At 36.2% G+C, this 16,680-nt stretch overlaps 2 protein-coding genes across 3 annotated transcripts; one reads left to right on the forward strand and one right to left on the reverse strand.

The window, feature by feature from the left end:
* The first annotated feature begins 1,667 nt into the window (after positions 1 to 1,667).
* LOC109177689 (oxidation resistance protein 1) lies at positions 1,668 to 7,227 on the forward strand. 2 transcript variants are annotated; one of them, XM_019327118.1, is made up of 9 exons: positions 1,668 to 1,911; positions 1,988 to 2,172; positions 4,415 to 4,938; positions 5,064 to 5,136; positions 5,751 to 5,831; positions 5,925 to 5,988; positions 6,540 to 6,627; positions 6,751 to 6,835; positions 6,964 to 7,227. In XM_019327118.1, exons 2-9 carry the CDS (start codon positions 1,996 to 1,998, stop codon positions 7,045 to 7,047), a joined length of 1,176 nt encoding a protein of 391 aa, XP_019182663.1. In that variant the 5' UTR covers positions 1,668 to 1,911; positions 1,988 to 1,995; the 3' UTR covers positions 7,048 to 7,227. The 2 variants fall into 2 exon arrangements, with proteins under 2 accessions (XP_019182663.1, XP_019182662.1); XM_019327117.1 differs by having other exon boundaries at positions 1,668 to 2,172.
* Positions 7,228 to 8,230: 1,003 nt separating this feature from the next.
* On the reverse strand, positions 8,231 to 14,916 carry LOC109177688 (asparagine synthetase [glutamine-hydrolyzing] 2). The gene is made up of 14 exons (XM_019327116.1): positions 14,634 to 14,916; positions 13,799 to 13,937; positions 13,185 to 13,280; positions 12,923 to 13,064; positions 12,385 to 12,480; positions 11,781 to 11,875; positions 10,969 to 11,130; positions 10,386 to 10,466; positions 10,033 to 10,254; positions 9,779 to 9,913; positions 9,197 to 9,277; positions 8,952 to 9,038; positions 8,751 to 8,858; positions 8,231 to 8,662 (listed from the first exon to the last, which is right to left on the reverse strand). The coding sequence occupies exons 1-14, from the start codon at positions 14,711 to 14,713 to the stop codon at positions 8,438 to 8,440; spliced, it is 1,749 nt and encodes a 582-aa protein (XP_019182661.1). The 5' UTR covers positions 14,714 to 14,916; the 3' UTR covers positions 8,231 to 8,437.
* Positions 14,917 to 16,680: the final 1,764 nt, after the last annotated feature.

The following is a 16,680-nucleotide window of genomic DNA, read 5'->3' on the forward strand; positions in this document are numbered from 1 at the left end:
TTAATTTCTTTCTCCAAATATTGTCTACTAAATCATTAAGCTAAACCTGTACTGACTGCTTTAAGAGAGGTCTAGCCTGAAGAGATGGTAGTGGAAGTGTGCGGTGAGGTGATTTCCACTATAAGATAGACATAATAGTTAGTTTGATGGTTGATTTTTGGGCCATCCATTATGGACTTTGTTTGAGTTGGGAAAGGGGTAATAAAAAAAATTGAGTTGGAGAGCAATTCATATGTATAATTGAGAAGGTATACTATATGCCACAAGGAAGGAATAGTGGAAACCCTCATTTGCGCATTATTAGGGGGTTAGAGAGAAGACTCAAGGAGGAATTGTAAGATAGCCCGTCGGATGGAATACAACTACTTTTGGATATTGACTTTGTGAGAATGAGTCCACCACAATTTATGTTACTTTCTTTAATTTGTATCCAAAAATAAAATAAAGTAAAATAAACGCTTGCAGTCGGACCATTATCTATATTGCTTCGCATTTAATTTTTTTTTTTTTTGAGTAAATTGGGGTATCCATTATTGAGTCTCAACTTCAATGGACCCCATGTTTACACTTTACGGTGATGGCCCAACCCCCACTTACAATGCAATAACATAACATGATATAATGCATGTAAATATTTTGTACCATAATGCATGCAACATTAAGAAATGATCAAATATAATTTGTATTTTTATGCCATGTCATATGATATTATTCATATTATATTATTATATATTATCCAACTAAAACTCAAAATTTGTTTTATACTAATGTCGCTCTAATACACAAATTAATGTAAGTTAACAATAATTATCTTTTAATAATCGGTCGGAAGTGAAAGCAATACCCTGTTTGGTGAAGAACATGTCATGGTCTTAGAGAGTTAATTGTGCACAATGTAACTTATGAATTTTTTCTATGTTGTTGAAGGACAATTATACCATGGATCCGGGTTTAAAATATACAATTTACATATTGAATGTTCACAATTTGAACTGTAAACATTTAATATGTAAATTATGAACATTTAGTTAAATTATAAACATTTAGGGTGGGCTCATGTCCATTTTGCTCAAAATACATTATTTAATTATTGAATGTTCATATGTAAATTATAATATGTAAATATGGGTAATCATTCAAATTCCACCTTACTATCAAATATGTAAAATACTTTCGCTAAAACTCATATCATTACCAAGTATTCGATTCTCATTCTGATTTTGATTCTCCGAATCAAACATACCTTTAGTATGTAAATTATGAACATTCAATATCTAAATTATGTATATTTGAGCAAAATGGACATGGATCCACATAATAATTTGCCGTTGTTGAATAGGTTTTCAAATGCCAAAGAATTATTTCTAAAAAAAAAAGGCCAAAGAATTATTTCTAAAAAAAAAAAAAAAACCATCAAAGAATGTACGTAATCTAATGAAATTATCACTCACGAAATCACATAAATATTTAGACTAACACATCTATGAATAGTAAATTCCACGAATAGACATAATAACAATCTATCATGGTTTTTTTTTACTAAATGTATTTTCAAATTTCAAGCATCAAGTTAAACACATTATCTTTTATTAAAATTGTGGGATCAAAGAAAAAGAAATGAAACTAATAATTAATTACTCCGGATAAGTTAAGGAAAAAAAAACACAATTTTATGGCGGAATTGAAGAAAATGATGATGGTGGACGTGGACTTGGGCAAAACGAAGGAATTGATATTTCTGAAAGACTAATTCACGACTGAACCAAAGAGAATTAGCTTCAAAGACTCCATCTTCGATTTCTCGATAATTCCAAAGAAAAGGGGGAAAGATGGAAAAAATTCTGAGTTTTTTGTTTATTTGAAAGGTGACGGAAGGCGTGCAGATTCTGCTTTGAAGCATCACGATAGAAAAAGGTAGTGGAAATCTAATCATACAGAGAATAATGGCACTATGGAGGGCGGAGTACTAATTTAGGGAGCAATTTGGAGCACAAAATGGGCAGAGAAGTAGAAGAAGAAGAAGAGAAGTGGTCGCCACCGCCGCTGCTAGAGCATAAGAATCGGTCTCTGAGGAGTAAAGCGGCGCACTTTGTATCTGATCTTACCACCGTCATCCTCAATCCAATCTCCGATAAGCCCTCCAAACGCAAACCTAGACCGCCGCCGGTACCTGTAAGTGTATCAAGTTTATTGCTTTGTTTTGTCTTTTGTTCTACGGGTTGATTGCTCTAGGGTTTAGGATATACTGTTTTGACCTTGCTGGATTCTTTTGATTTCCTTCATTTATAACTGTGTGTGTGTGTGTGTGTGTGTTCTGCTGCTAGTAGTATCATTTAAGCTGTAGTTTGAATTGGGAGTGTATATGAAGAAGAAAATTATGGTTAGTGATTGTTGTTATGGTATGCTCTTTATCTGTAAATTATGGTTAGTGGTTGTTGTTGATGGTATGCTCTTTATCTGTTTGAAGAAAAGCCCTGTACAAGCTGCATTTGGAAATATGCAGTGTTGCGTGATGTTTCTTTTTCGATTAATAAGGATTGGATAAAGGAAGGTTGAAAACAAGTTTATGATTAAATGTATGTGATATGATGATTAAGGGAATATCTTTATTATTATAACTGATTTATTATCTTTACTATTAGAATTGATTTATTTCCTTTAGAGATAGCAAATAATTAGGGTAAGGATCTTTAGTGATTCTCCTTTCCTTTTTATGTTTTTGCTAGTCTTCCTTTCCTTTTTATGTTTTACTAGTCTTTGTAACCCTCTTATATAAAGGGGATTTTCATTCTAATAAAAGGACAAGCAAGAAAGAAGTTAAGTTAAAATCAAGAGGTGGGAAAACTCTCAAAACGTTCCTATTATCTTTGTTCCTTATATTTATCTCTCAACATAGACAACCCCAATAACCCTACTCGCCCTTTGACGCGTGCTTTCACCCGAAAACATAACATTTTGGTTCCGTTGCCGGGCGTCAATATGGGCGATATCAAGAAACTCCAGGACGAGGTCCGAGCTATCCAGGCATCCATCGAAAAACTGGAACACCTTCCTGCAGCTGTGGACTCTCTAACCGAAACAGTAACCAATCTCTCCCAGATGGTGCACTCTTTCTTCACATCGCAGGCCACCACTTCCACAACTGTGGCAGCCTCTCATGGCAACCAAGCCACTCCGGAGACTGCACTGCCGCAGCCAGCTGCTCCCATTCCGGCTACACGATTCACCAGATTGGAGTTCCCCACTTTTGATGGCAAAGGGGACCCTCTTGTTTGGCTCCATCGCTGTGAGTTGTTCTTTGATAAATCACCGCATTCTGATCATGAGAAGGTTACCACAGCAGCGTATTATCTGTTCGATAGCGCCCAACTGTGGTACAAACGTCGCATGCAGGATGGTCAACAATTTTCTTGGAATCAATTCAAAGGTGCATGCACCCTCCGTTTTGGACCACCCCGGAGCATCAACCCGTTAGGTGAACTGGCAAACCTCAAACAACATGGTCGGGATTTAGACGAATTCATAGATGATTTCCAGACCCTCCTCGCTAGAGCTGACAACGTCCTTTATTCTCAACAAGTCAATCTGTTCACAGCCGGCCTTGATGAGGTTCTACGTATAGATGTTGAAAGGATGCGGCCAGTTTCTCTTGATGAGGCCATTAACATAGCACGAGATTATGCTCGTAAAGGCCTCCTGCTTCACAATGCACCTCCCCGACAAACTTTCCCATCCCAAACACCCCCTAGTTGCGCCATAACAGTGCACCAACAGCCACAATCACGCCCTCAGTTCCATAAACTCTCCCCGACAGAAATGATAGAGCGCCAAAAGCGTGGCCTCTGCTATAATTGTGATGAACCATGGGTAAAGGGCCATCGTTGCAAACAACAACTATACATGCTTGGCTTTAATGGCGAAGGGGACGATGAGCCAATTGACGCAACGACCCCAGACTAATCAATTCCCACTTTTCTAGATTTCAAGCTTGAGGACAAGCTTGATGTCCAAGAGGGGAGTAATGATATGATGATTAAGGGAATATCTTTATTATTATAACTGATTTATTATCTTTACTATTAGAATTGATTTATTTCCTTTAGAGATAGCAAATAATTAGGGTAAGGATCTTTAGTGATTCTCCTTTCCTTTTTATGTTTTTGCTAGTCTTCCTTTCCTTTTTATGTTTTACTAGTCTTTGTAACCCTCTTATATAAAGGGGATTTTCATTCTAATAAAAGGACAAGCAAGAAAGAAGTTAAGTTAAAATCAAGAGGTGGGAAAACTCTCAAAACGTTCCTATTATCTTTGTTCCTTATATTTATCTCTCAACATAGACAACCCCAATAACCCTACTCGCCCTTTGACGCGTGCTTTCACCCGAAAACATAACAGTATGGTTGTGTTGTTGTAGGAAGATGGATCAGATTCTGAGGGAAGTAAACTGGAGTTGGATGAGGGGGAGCCTGGGGATATAGTTAACGGTCCTGATACGTCCTCATTTACTGCATTCCTGTATTCCCTACTATCGAATTCAGAGCCTGGTAGTCACTCTAGTTTGAATGGGAACAATGAGAAGCAAGATGATAAAGCTGAACCATCTGAGCCACCGGTGAAGGAACCTAGCAGAAGGAGAAGTTTTATCACGAGGGGCAAACAGACGATAGGCAGGGCGGTTTACCAAGTTGCTAGATTGGGTGGATTCCGGAATCAGGGATCAAGCAAGGGAAACTCTGACATGGGGATTGATGATGGAAGTAATTCCAAAGTTGATAGACCTGAGGGAATCCTTAAGCAAGATAAGAATGAGGAAGTGCCTTCAAGCAATCTTCCTGAAACTTCTGAACCCTCGTTGCTTCTCTCAGAGAAGACACGAACAGCTCTTTACACTGCACTTCCAGCACTTGTTAAGGACCGGAAATGGGTGATGCTCTATAGGTATGAAAAGGTGGATGCAACTTTCATCCAATTGCTATGGTACCTCTTTTAGAAAAATCTGCAGGAATTCTTGTTTTTTCTTTTGTCATCTGCATCATAGGGTTTTGTGTTATCTTTTTGTCCAGTACATGGAGGAATGGCATATCACTTTCCACTTTGTACAGGAGAAGCATGCTATGGCCTGGCCTCAGTCTTCTGGTAATGCTATTTATTCTCTAATATATTTTCTTCACATGCTCACTCTTAAAGCATGCAAATATGTGTGTTTTCTTGTTCTTATCATTTAAAAAAAAAATGTTGCTTTGGTAGATTTGAAGTTTATTAGCCAGTGATCAAACATCTGAAAATAATTATAATACATATTTGGAGGCAGGCCTTTTTACGCTGTTCAAAATATGAAATTAATGGTCAAGCTTTGATTCCATTGTCAACTCCCCCTCGTGGTAAAGGATTGACAACTGAATTATATCCCCTTCATTGCCCCCGTTAAGAAGCATAAGTGATGTCCTTAGGCATTGGGTCAATAAACCCAATGCTATATCCCTATTCTTGAACAACTTGGAGACAGGCCATCTTACACTGTTACAGATATGAAATTAATGGTCAAACATTGATTCAATTGTCAACTGTCAGAAAAGGATTGACTACCAATTCCAAACTGAAGGAACTGAAATTTCATGTCTTGTCCATTCAAGACTCGAGAATGCTTGTGTGTTTCAGACTCCTATTCTTTTGACAGTCTTCTTTGAGCAGGTTCAAGTCATTTCTGACACATTTGCTATATCTATCTCTTACATAATTCTAATGTTTAGGTTGTAGGAGACCGTAAGGGTACTGTATTTGGTGGGCTAGTTGAGGCACCTCTAAGGGCAACAACTAAGAGAAGATATCAGGTAAGGCTGAATAGATGCATGTTTAGTCATGCCAATATGACTAATTTGTTACTTAGAGATCTCTTTTAATCTTGATATTCATATCTAAAACAGGGAACGAATGCTTCATTTGTTTTCACGAATGTATCAGGTCATCCTACTATATTTCGTCCTACAGGTATTGCTTATACTTTCTTCCACCTGGCAGTCATACTTTTTAAGATTATTACCCCCCATAGAAAGGGCCTGATGCTTTACTTTCAATTATTTGTGGATATTTTAAATTTTGGTTAGGACATTTCTCTGGGTACATTTATTTATTGTGTTTATGTCCAATGGAGAAAGTGCGGAGACAATTTAGTGAGAAAACTTGGGGTCAGAAAACTACTATCGTCTGCTTCACAAATGTTAGTTGCTAGAGATTCTACGTCTCCAACTATGACAAAAAGTGTATTGTGTGGGATATTGGGTTGATGTAAGTGATGAATTGATTTAGTGTTATTGTACTAATTCATATTTCAAATTAGTTGCATTGGAGTTGCCGGAAAAGATATGGTTCCTCAGCTTGATGGTCTTAACCCTCGAAAAAAAATGCATACTATACTTTTTTCCTCTGAAAGCCTGAAATAAGGTTGTCATTTTGGATCTCTTACCAATTGCCCCCTCTTAGCACATAGTATTATATCATGAGAATATTTAGTTATAACACTAACACTAGGATATATGCAGGCATGAATCGCTATTATACTATGTGCTCCACAGAGTACATAGCCTTGGGCGGTGGTGGTCATTTTGCTCTCTACTTGGATGGGGATCTGTAAGATTTTTATCTTGTTTGTATATCCTTATTTTTGTATTGGACACTTGTTTGTATGTGTATTTCCGGTGTAAAGGAAAATTTACTTACAAAAATGACTTTCTGATGCATAATTCTTTACAGCCTGACCGGATCAAGTGCAGCTTCACAAACCTATGGAAACTCGTGCTTGTCATGCAGTGAAGATTTTGAAGTGAAGGAGGTTGAGGTATTGACTGAACTACCCCTGGTTCCCCTCAATCCTTCTAAAAAAGTCTGGGAAAGCATCTGTTCCCATATCTATTCAGCGCCTTTGTTTCTTAATCTATGTAAGGATTTCTCGTTTTTGCAATGCAGTTATGGGGTTTCGTATATGCTTCAAAGTACGAAGAGATACTCTCAGTCCTGCGAACTGAGGCACCTGGAATCTGCCGCTTTTGAACATTGCTCAGGCAAGGCGTGCTGCATTTCAGTTCGCGTTTTCTCAAATAACCTCAACCGGGTGCAGATGGTGCTCATAGTTTGGCCAAGTTTTCAACCATAATGTATATAATGAACAACTTTTGGGTTTGAAACTCTTTGATCTTTGCTCAATTCTTGCAATAGAACCAATTTTCTCAATCTCATGCCTCACATTCTCATACAAGTCATATATAGCAGGCTTCGATTTCGAAATCTTTTATAGATTTGAAAGTTAAAAAATTTCATACAAGTTGTATGTAATAGTCTTCGATTGAAAATATAAACCAATTAAAAGTTCTCATACAAGTCATATATAATCGGTTTCGATTCAAAATCTCTTACAGATTTGAAAGTTAAATTTTTTATTTTTTTTAATACAAATCAGTATGTAATAGGCTTTGATTGAGGGTAATCGCGTATACAGGATGTTAAAATTTGTGTTTGTGGTATCATAATGTGGATGGGTGTTGTAATGGATATTGTTGTTGTCCCACATCGGCTGCAGACTAAAGGAGAAGGGGGATAAGAGTATTATAAAATGGGAGGCGTGGGTATAGTTGAAGGCATCTTTGCGCTTGGGGCAATGACGCAGCTAGTGAGGTTCTAACCGAGGCGCGTCTATTGCTGGTTGAAAACTATTTCCAAACCCCCTCTATGGCTTGGGTTTATCCTAAGCCTTAGAGAATAACTCTAAGGCTTGGGTTTGAAGAAAGCCCTTTCAAAAATTCTCTAAGGTCATCAGAAAAACATTTAAGTCTAATGGTTTGGTCAATTTTATTTCGTCTTTACTAAATTTGCAGCCAATATAGGAGAGTATATTCGTTGTATAATTTAAGTGTATATATATATATATATATATATATATATATATATTCATCTGTATAAATTATTTTACTAAGTTATATATATTGAGACCTATTATTTATTTGTTTTATTAATTATTATTGAGTTTAAATGTATTTCTTTAAATTATTTAATATGTACCCCGTTATTAACCTTGTTATATTAATTTATAACCTTGTTATATTGATTAATATTGATTTACATATATGTAAATTTGTATTTTGACTGCAAGGTATCTCTACTCCATGGTATAACTTTGTGGTTTAGAAGATACTAAATTGACATAGTTTTGTCCTGATTCAGCTTTTTATTAGTCTACTTCAACAGGAAAATGGATTGCTTGTTCACCGTTTGTTCAACAGTACCAGTGATATAAAATACACAATCAAACTTGCAGAGCTAATGTTTGTTTTAACAGTGTACCAGTGACATAAAATACACAATCAAACTTGCAGTGCGATATGCTATTGCTCTTTTAAATTCTGCAAAACCAAAGAAATTGATACCTTCGCGACTAAATACACGATCAAACTGCAACACTAGCCTTCTCTACTTCCAGTTTCTGAACTGAGGTTTCAGATGAAGTGGTCGTCTTTGCATCCGGGGCATCTTCATACGCTGCTGCATGAATCCCGAGTGCTGCTCTGCCAGACGGATCTAGATTCTTTGACCAGGACGCATCCCATTCTACAGCTCTTGCAGTGCTGCATGCCACGCTTGGCCCCCCGGGAACTGTTGACCTTGCAGCGTTCTGATTGATTTCAAAGTAACCAAAAAAGATGTAATGAGAGGGAAGTAGCGACAGCAGAGAGAGAAATAAGAATCGAGTTAAAACACACCTTGGGGAAGAATTTCTCGAAGATTGTCCTATAATAGTATCCTTCTTTCGTTGTTGGGGTGTTCTCTGGGTAAACGAAGCTTGCATTTGCCAACATTGAGTCAGAAACCTGTAAAAAGTAGCCACACGATATAAATGTTTACCACACTGCCCAGGCAAGGGAAGAGATCGTGTTAGAAGAAAAGCAGGGAGGAATTCCCACCAGTCCATTTGCATGATCCTTCAAGCCATCAATCCAACTATACCCAACTCCATCACTGAACTGCTCCTTTTGCCTGTACAAAATATGCTGAAAGCACAATGCGACACAATTGAACCTCCAAAATCAAAGCTGAGGTATAACTTGACAGAAAGACATGAATACTGTGCACTTTTATGCATGTGCAAGATAGAAACAAGGTGGAAATAACAAGTTACTAAAATTTACATTAGAAACGAAACACAAACCTTTGGCAGATAAGGTTCTTGCTCATCATCAAAAGCATTGCGCAGAACCCACTTCTCAATTCTTCCAAGATCGGGCCTTACCTATATATTTAATCAGAAAAATGCAAAGACTCAGTGGATGAACAAGATTTAAAGCAACTAACACGTAGTTATAATCAATCAAACAATATCACAGTCAAGATTCCAGGTAACCAACACATCTATTATTTTCCATAACAAGACCAATCTATATAGCAACTAGCACATGACGACCTCACGACATCCAATAGTATATATAATTAACTGGCCAACAACCAAAATATTTGCACTTGGTTTTTCTTAGCTGGGATTTATAGCCAGATTCTTAAATCTTAACATGGACAGCCAGAGCTTGCACTCTGGTTAAGAAATCAAACTGGGAAGGTAAAGCAAGCTCAAAATTTTCCTTTTCTTTTCCTTTTGATATATTACATTGTACAGAAACATCATAATCACATTCTTTTTCATTTCTCATTTCAGGGGATACTTCAGGTTTTATTTATTTATTTATTTTATTCAGATGAGGGAGGCCTGGGGGTACAACACTTAAGTACTCGAGCTTACCATTTTCCATTCAGGATCAATACTCATTGCAGTGTTGATGAATTCCTTATCTAAGAAGGGCACACGAGCCTCAACACCCCATGCAGAAGTCGACTTATTGGCTCTCAAGCAGTCATAAAGATGCAGAGCTTTAATCTAGTTTTACATGAAACAAATAGCCATCAGAATTGCATAATGTGCATTCAATTAAATTCAGTATATTTCTAGAAAAAATCCTTCCTGAAAAGGGTCAAGAGAAAATGTTTGAGTAACACCTTTTGACAAGTTTCCTTGTGAAACTCCTCCTTGTTCGGTGCCTTGTGGAAATATAGATAACCACCAAAAATTTCATCAGAACCTTCCCCAGATAGAACCATTTTCACTCCCAAAGATTTTATTTTTCGAGACATGAGAAACATTGGAGTGCTGGCTCTGATAGTGGTCACATCATAAGTTTCAATATGGTATATAACTTCCTCAAGTGCATCTATTCCTTCCTGATGTAGCAGCAGAAGTCAAAATAAAATAAAATAAGAGCAAAGGGATGCTTGGTTGTTATTCAAACAAGCAACCCCACCAAAAAATTGGAAAATGAGATTACATTGTTTTGTGCAGAGAGAAAGAATACCTGTACTGTAAAATGAAACTCATGGTGACGAGTGCCCAGGTAGTCTGCCACTTCCCTGGCAGCTTTAAGATCAGGAGAACTCTGAGTAAAAAGTAGAAAGAGCCTTCAGACAGGATTAAAACTAAAAGGCAAAGTAGAAGAATCTTTAATGGTTTAAACTAAAAGATAAAGGTAGCTTTTCTAAACAAAACAGAATGAGTGGCAGAAAATAACCAAGGTTTTATGGTTACAAATCTTACAGTAGTTCATCCTCAGCTTTAAGCAAAACTATAATTAGTACAATAATAGCCATGTTTCCTCTTCCATTTACATAAATTGCAGCAGACAACTAGCTCAAAAGTCAGCCCTTCAATATAGAAGCTTTATGCTATCACCGAGCATAGTTTATATAGTTGGTCATGTAAGAAAAAACACATGTATGCAGATGGAACTTCAAGCATGCCATAAAGATATTTCATGGTTATTTCTGAAAATTCATGCAAGCAAGGGCCACTGAATAAACTCAATAAATGAGAGAAGACAAGATTTGGATTTCCTTAAATTCTCTTACAGCATGCTAGAATTTCTCTATAAGAACTCATACCTTCAAACCAATGCAAAAGGTATGCAACTGTGATCCCCATTGGCAGGCAGCGTCAGCGTTGGCCAAAAACCGGCTAGCCACAGCAGCAACAAGTGATGAATCCAGTCCACCTGACAAAAGTACACCAAAGGGCACGTCTGTCATAAGTCTTTTCATTACTGCCTGCATAAATTAAGAGAAGAAAAACAGAGATTAGCATCCATACAGTGATCCAGCAGAAGGAGACTGATAGAATTTTACTAGAAACAAATTTTTAGGGGAAAAAAAAGAGGCAAGTAAAATTTAACCACATCATTCCATGAAATTTATTTTTATGCTTTGAATTATTCAAAGTTCAAGGAAAATATTAAAGCAGATGCGAATTATAAAGGACAGAAAACAGCTACATTGTTATTTTAATAAGCTACAGAGATGGTGTGTAAGGAATAGAATGATTAAAACAGACAAAATCCAGAATAAGATTGTAAAGGATTCAAAAATGAGGACGTATCTATAGCATAAAATAATAGAGTACAAAAAACACCAACCTAGATTCCTGGTTACAAGTTAAATGATAACTAATGGTTCTTTGGATAGGCCAGGTCAGGACTTAAGAACCAACAAAAAATATCTAAACATTAAAGGTCATTACTTTTCAGGCTGTAGGTGCATTACTAATTCATAAAAGAAGATGTTAAAGTACACAAACGAGTCATAGAAAGCAGGACCTTTGTTTTTTGTTCTTTGTAAGTACAAAGGAAGCAGGAATTAAATTAAGGCAGTAAATAAGTAAATTCAAATTTAAATCTCAAGAAATTCTAGAATAATCATACCTTCTCAAAGGCCTTACGTAAGAGAAGAGGATCATATGGAGTCGAAGGGATGTCTTCCAAATACCATGGTGGGTTGTACCATCTTCTGAGCCCTCCTGTGAGCAAATAATATTGAGACACCTCATAAATAAAAAACATTTTAAGGAATTCCGAAGAAGAGAATAAAATATAAGCTTAGCACTTGAAGGCATAAAAAATGGCTTCACCAACTTCTAAAAAAGTTTTGCAAAACAGGTGTACATTTGCAGAAGAAATTAAAAATAAAAATAAATATATAAAGGAAAGACAGATGTGATTTTGTGAATCAATGTGATTGAAAGTAATAGACTAAACTGATTTTCTTGAAACATTTCCGCAACATGATAAACGAAATAATTGAACTTCTGAAAATTGATATGCAGTTTATACTGTACAATTTACCCTGCACATATAAGCATTTTTATACGTTCACAAGTGTGTCTATGACTCTATGAGTACAATCATCATCATGGAATTTTGATAGAATCAAAGAGGTAGTAATTGAATTGATAATACTGTTAAAGGATTATACATGTTGAATTATATTCAGTAATTCATGGTAGCCATCAGCTTAAAATCAGCATACCAGTTTTGCTTGAATATATATGTCCAGGAAGGAAACTCATGAATCTTTCACAATCATCACTCAAGGCTTTCATTTCTGAAGCAAACCACACAGACCCTGCAGAGAAAGCAACAATTAATAGGAGTGCATTTGTAAATCTATGCCACTTTGTCTAATAACAGTACTTCAATTCTTTTCCAGTTAATCCACTGCTTGATGAATGCATCTGAGGCTCCATCTAAAACCTGTAAGTCACTATCTTCCAGGCAACTAAGAAAAACCTTTCTTTTAAATCATTTTATATTGTTGAAGATATATATATGATATAATAAATGTGTATCCACACTACCAGTGTAAGCTTTTTGATAAGGTGGAAGACATCACACAATAGGGCAACTTGGGAAGCAAAGGTCCTAGATTTGAATATCGTGTGCTACCCATCATCAAAATAATTCCATGGGAATTGTTGAAGATAAATATGGAGTATAAAGTAATAAATGGGTATCTCACTAACATCTTTGGATTTAAAAATATGATGAAGCTGTGAGCAGTAGCATACCATCAAGTCCCCAGCCCATATAAAGTGGCGTAATACCAATAGCATCCCTGGCAGCAATGAAACTGTTGTTGCGGTTGTCAAGAAGCACAAAAGAAAACATTCCATCCAACATATCAACAAAATCTTCTCCATATTCTTCATACTGAAATAAAGATTGCAAATTCAAGAAACACAAGAGATAAATAAATACACTAGAAACACAAGCATTCATGTTTCAGTTATTAGATGAAATTGTGGGAAATATATCTGCTAAAGTACTTACAAGATGTGCAATAACTTCACAATCACTACCAGTCCGGAAGGAATGAGACGGGAGCTTTTCCCTCAGTTCTTTATGGTTATATATCTCACCATTGACCTAGAAGCAAAAGCAACAGAAATGTAGATCGAGCTTGAGGACAAGTTCATAGATGGACAGCAATAGTAAGTGGCTAGTCATAAGGTTGATAGAGAGAAAATGTACTCTTACTATCAACTATCTATAAAGTCCATACATGAGATGCAACAATGTTTAACCACAACTGTACTCCTTTATCTGGTTTTGATACTGGGAGTTTGGAAGTTTAGAGACTAGAGAGAGTTCACTAGCAATCAACTTAACAACAACAAAGGGAAATTGTATACAACAACCAATCAAACAGTTGGTTATGTCTACATACCTTTCAAACAAGACTCAAAAGAGAAATAAATAAACAACTTGTAATTCATTACACATTAACCTTAAGCTCAAAAAGAGATGCAACAACTCCAACAAGTATAGTTTCACTTAAACAGCAAGGAATCAGTATAGTAAATTTTGAAATATAGGAAGATTGTGAATATAGTTTATAAAAACTGAACATCACATACAGTCAATCACAGAGAATATTCATCTACCGTGACAACAATGGTTTTGTCTTCATTGTACAGTGGTTGATCTCCAGAAGTAGGATCAATAATTGCTAATCGTTGATGTGCAAGATAACAATCACCCTGGCAATGCAATCCACTCCAATCGGGTCCTCTATGGCGCAACCTACAGTTACCAAACATCATATTAGAGACAAGTGAGGAATATTTCAATACCACATGACTTTAGAATGATTTATGCAATTTCCCAATGAGAAGTGTAAAATATAGCTGATATGTTAGCTCTGCCATTCATTTGATGAAACATAAAATTACAATCATATGTACACAGTACACAAATACCTAGATAACAAGGCCACTCTCTACCACAATATTGCTTTACACAAGCTACTAAGTTTACCTCCAAAACCAAGCACATTGTTTACTCTCTCTGTTCAAACTGCTTGACCCAGAAACATGTTCATTTTTTAACAAAAAAGTTAACCAAAATTCAGTTTTTGGTAACATAATGTTATAAAACAGAGTAACAGACACTGCACACGTGATAAATTTCACAGGTTACAGGCAAGCAGATCTTACAAACCACCATATTCAATATGAAATGGATATTTCCATTTTGCATTACTTTTCAGGAAATATATTTGCTGTCCTCTGTTTTTTTATACTTTTTTGGGGAAAAGACAAAAACAGAACTGACGGACAGAATCAATCCATTAACCTAAAAGTAGCTAAAACAATAGAACTTTGCCGATGAAAATAAATGTGCAAAACATTAAACAATCATGCTTCCTATAAAGCTGAACTCAAGCATTACAACTCACAGACATTGAAAGGAAATGAGATCCAAAGTTGAAACACACACCTCCTAGAAAGCTCGATGATTCTGGACCGCTTCGCCTGAGAGTTGTCTGTGCAACCGAACACTGCAAGTATTCCACACATGGCGGCGCCTCTCTCTCTCTCTCTCTCTCCCTCTCTCTCTCAAGTTATCTGTACGTGCGTATCTATATGCTGTCTGAATAGGACCTATGGGAGAGAAGAGATAGGTTGGAATGAAATGGAAGTGGAGGCTGGAGGCTGCTGAGAGCTGAGCCGCCCGCTATGAGCCTTTACAAACTGGTGGCTTGACCCGGCGAGCCGCTGGCTTTCAAAAGATTCCGGGTTATGTGTGATTCTAGGGTTAAATTATACGCTAGTTAGTGCGGAAGATTCGTGTCGGCGGGTCCCAGCTTGGGGGTATCTGGGATCTTCAGCCGCAATTAGGTCCAACAAACCGGCGGCTTACGCGACTGACTCGATCTTTTTATTTATTTATTGTTCTGGCCTTTGGGAATAAAAAATTAAGCAATATTAGAGCATCCACATTGGTTGGGAAGAATGGGGAGATAATGTAAGAGTGATTAGGAAAAAGAGTGTGGGAAAGGAGAGAAAAAAAAAAAAGAAAAAACAAAACAAAAAAAGAAATTAAAAAAAAAAGAAAGTAGTCAGACGCGTCAGGCGCGCCGACTGGCGCGCCTGACGCGCCTCCGGGCGCGTGCACTGCACGCGCCCGGCTTTTGCCCAAGGCTGTGCGCGAACGCGCACAGCCTTGCTTCTTCTTCTTTCTCTTTTTTTTTTTTTTTTTTTTTTTTTTCTGACAATCTCCCTACATTTGCAGGGAGATTATTTTTCAATTATCTCATGTCCACACTAGCTATTATCTCATGAAGGGAAGATTTAATTCTGAATTCTCCCCACAATATCCACAAGTGTGGATGGCCTTAGATACTATATATTAATCCTTGTCTTTAAAAAAAAAAAATGACAGAACGGTTGGTATTATGTGAAATCGTTTAATGAGTGAAGATTAATACTTTTAAAATAAATTTGTAATACTTGATAGGTGTTAATGAATAATGAATGTTACCTTTTTTAATAATTATTTTTTAATAAGTAATACTTTTTAGTAAAAATATAGTGCTTATTGATTTATATAAATATTATTACACATTCCGTATTTGATATTTATTTGATATGTGAAACGGTCTCACACAAATATTTATGTAAATAAAATTATATTTGTTGTGATTATAAGATAGTCCAATTGGTCTAATAATTCAAATAAATTGTTTAACAAATGAGTGTTCCAAAGTATTTGACCCACCAAGGGTGATCAAGAACCACAATCAAACTCACTTGCATTGAGCCATACATGCTAAGCCAACCTATACCTACCTATTTGTTATGTTGTTGGACTAACTCACCATAGCTTCTTGACAGAACTATTGTTTGTCAGACCGCTTAATTGGTCGTCCGTGTCCTTTAATCGAAGCTCACAACATCAAAGCTATGACAATGGTTGTAGACTTGAGTATAAATATGACCGCTCTTGTATAAACAAGGCATTTTCTACTTTGTAACGACAATAGTAATGTAAACTAATTGGAGTTTTTCAATTTTCCAAGATCAATTGAGCTTCAGTCACATTATTGTACTTATTCATCAATATAAGAATTTCTCATTTTATATTCTAAGCTCTTACTTCAATTTAATTTGTGCAAGAGGAGAACCTGCAACTAATGCATGAGTGCATATTGAGTAAATCCCACATTGTGATCTTAATTGACGAATGATCACAATGAGATAAATAAGTCTAAGTTGCTCCGACTAAAACTAAGAAGGCCAATAGATCACTCCCAATAAAAATTGAACTTGAAACCCTACAATTATCAAACAAACAACCCAGCTAACTTATTTGGAGTTTGCGTCATTTAATAAAATATTCATTAGGCTATACTATATATATTGAAATAAAGCAATTAAGATAGACCATATAGTCAGTATAGTTAATACCGTTACAGATAGATACACAATTCAATGAATTCATATCTTATGTAAATTATACAATGGAGACCTTTTCCGCAAGTCGT

Source organism: Ipomoea nil, unplaced genomic scaffold, assembly GCF_001879475.1.
Source record: "Ipomoea nil cultivar Tokyo-kokei standard unplaced genomic scaffold, Asagao_1.1 scaffold0805, whole genome shotgun sequence".
NCBI lineage: Eukaryota > Viridiplantae > Streptophyta > Magnoliopsida > Solanales > Convolvulaceae > Ipomoea > Ipomoea nil.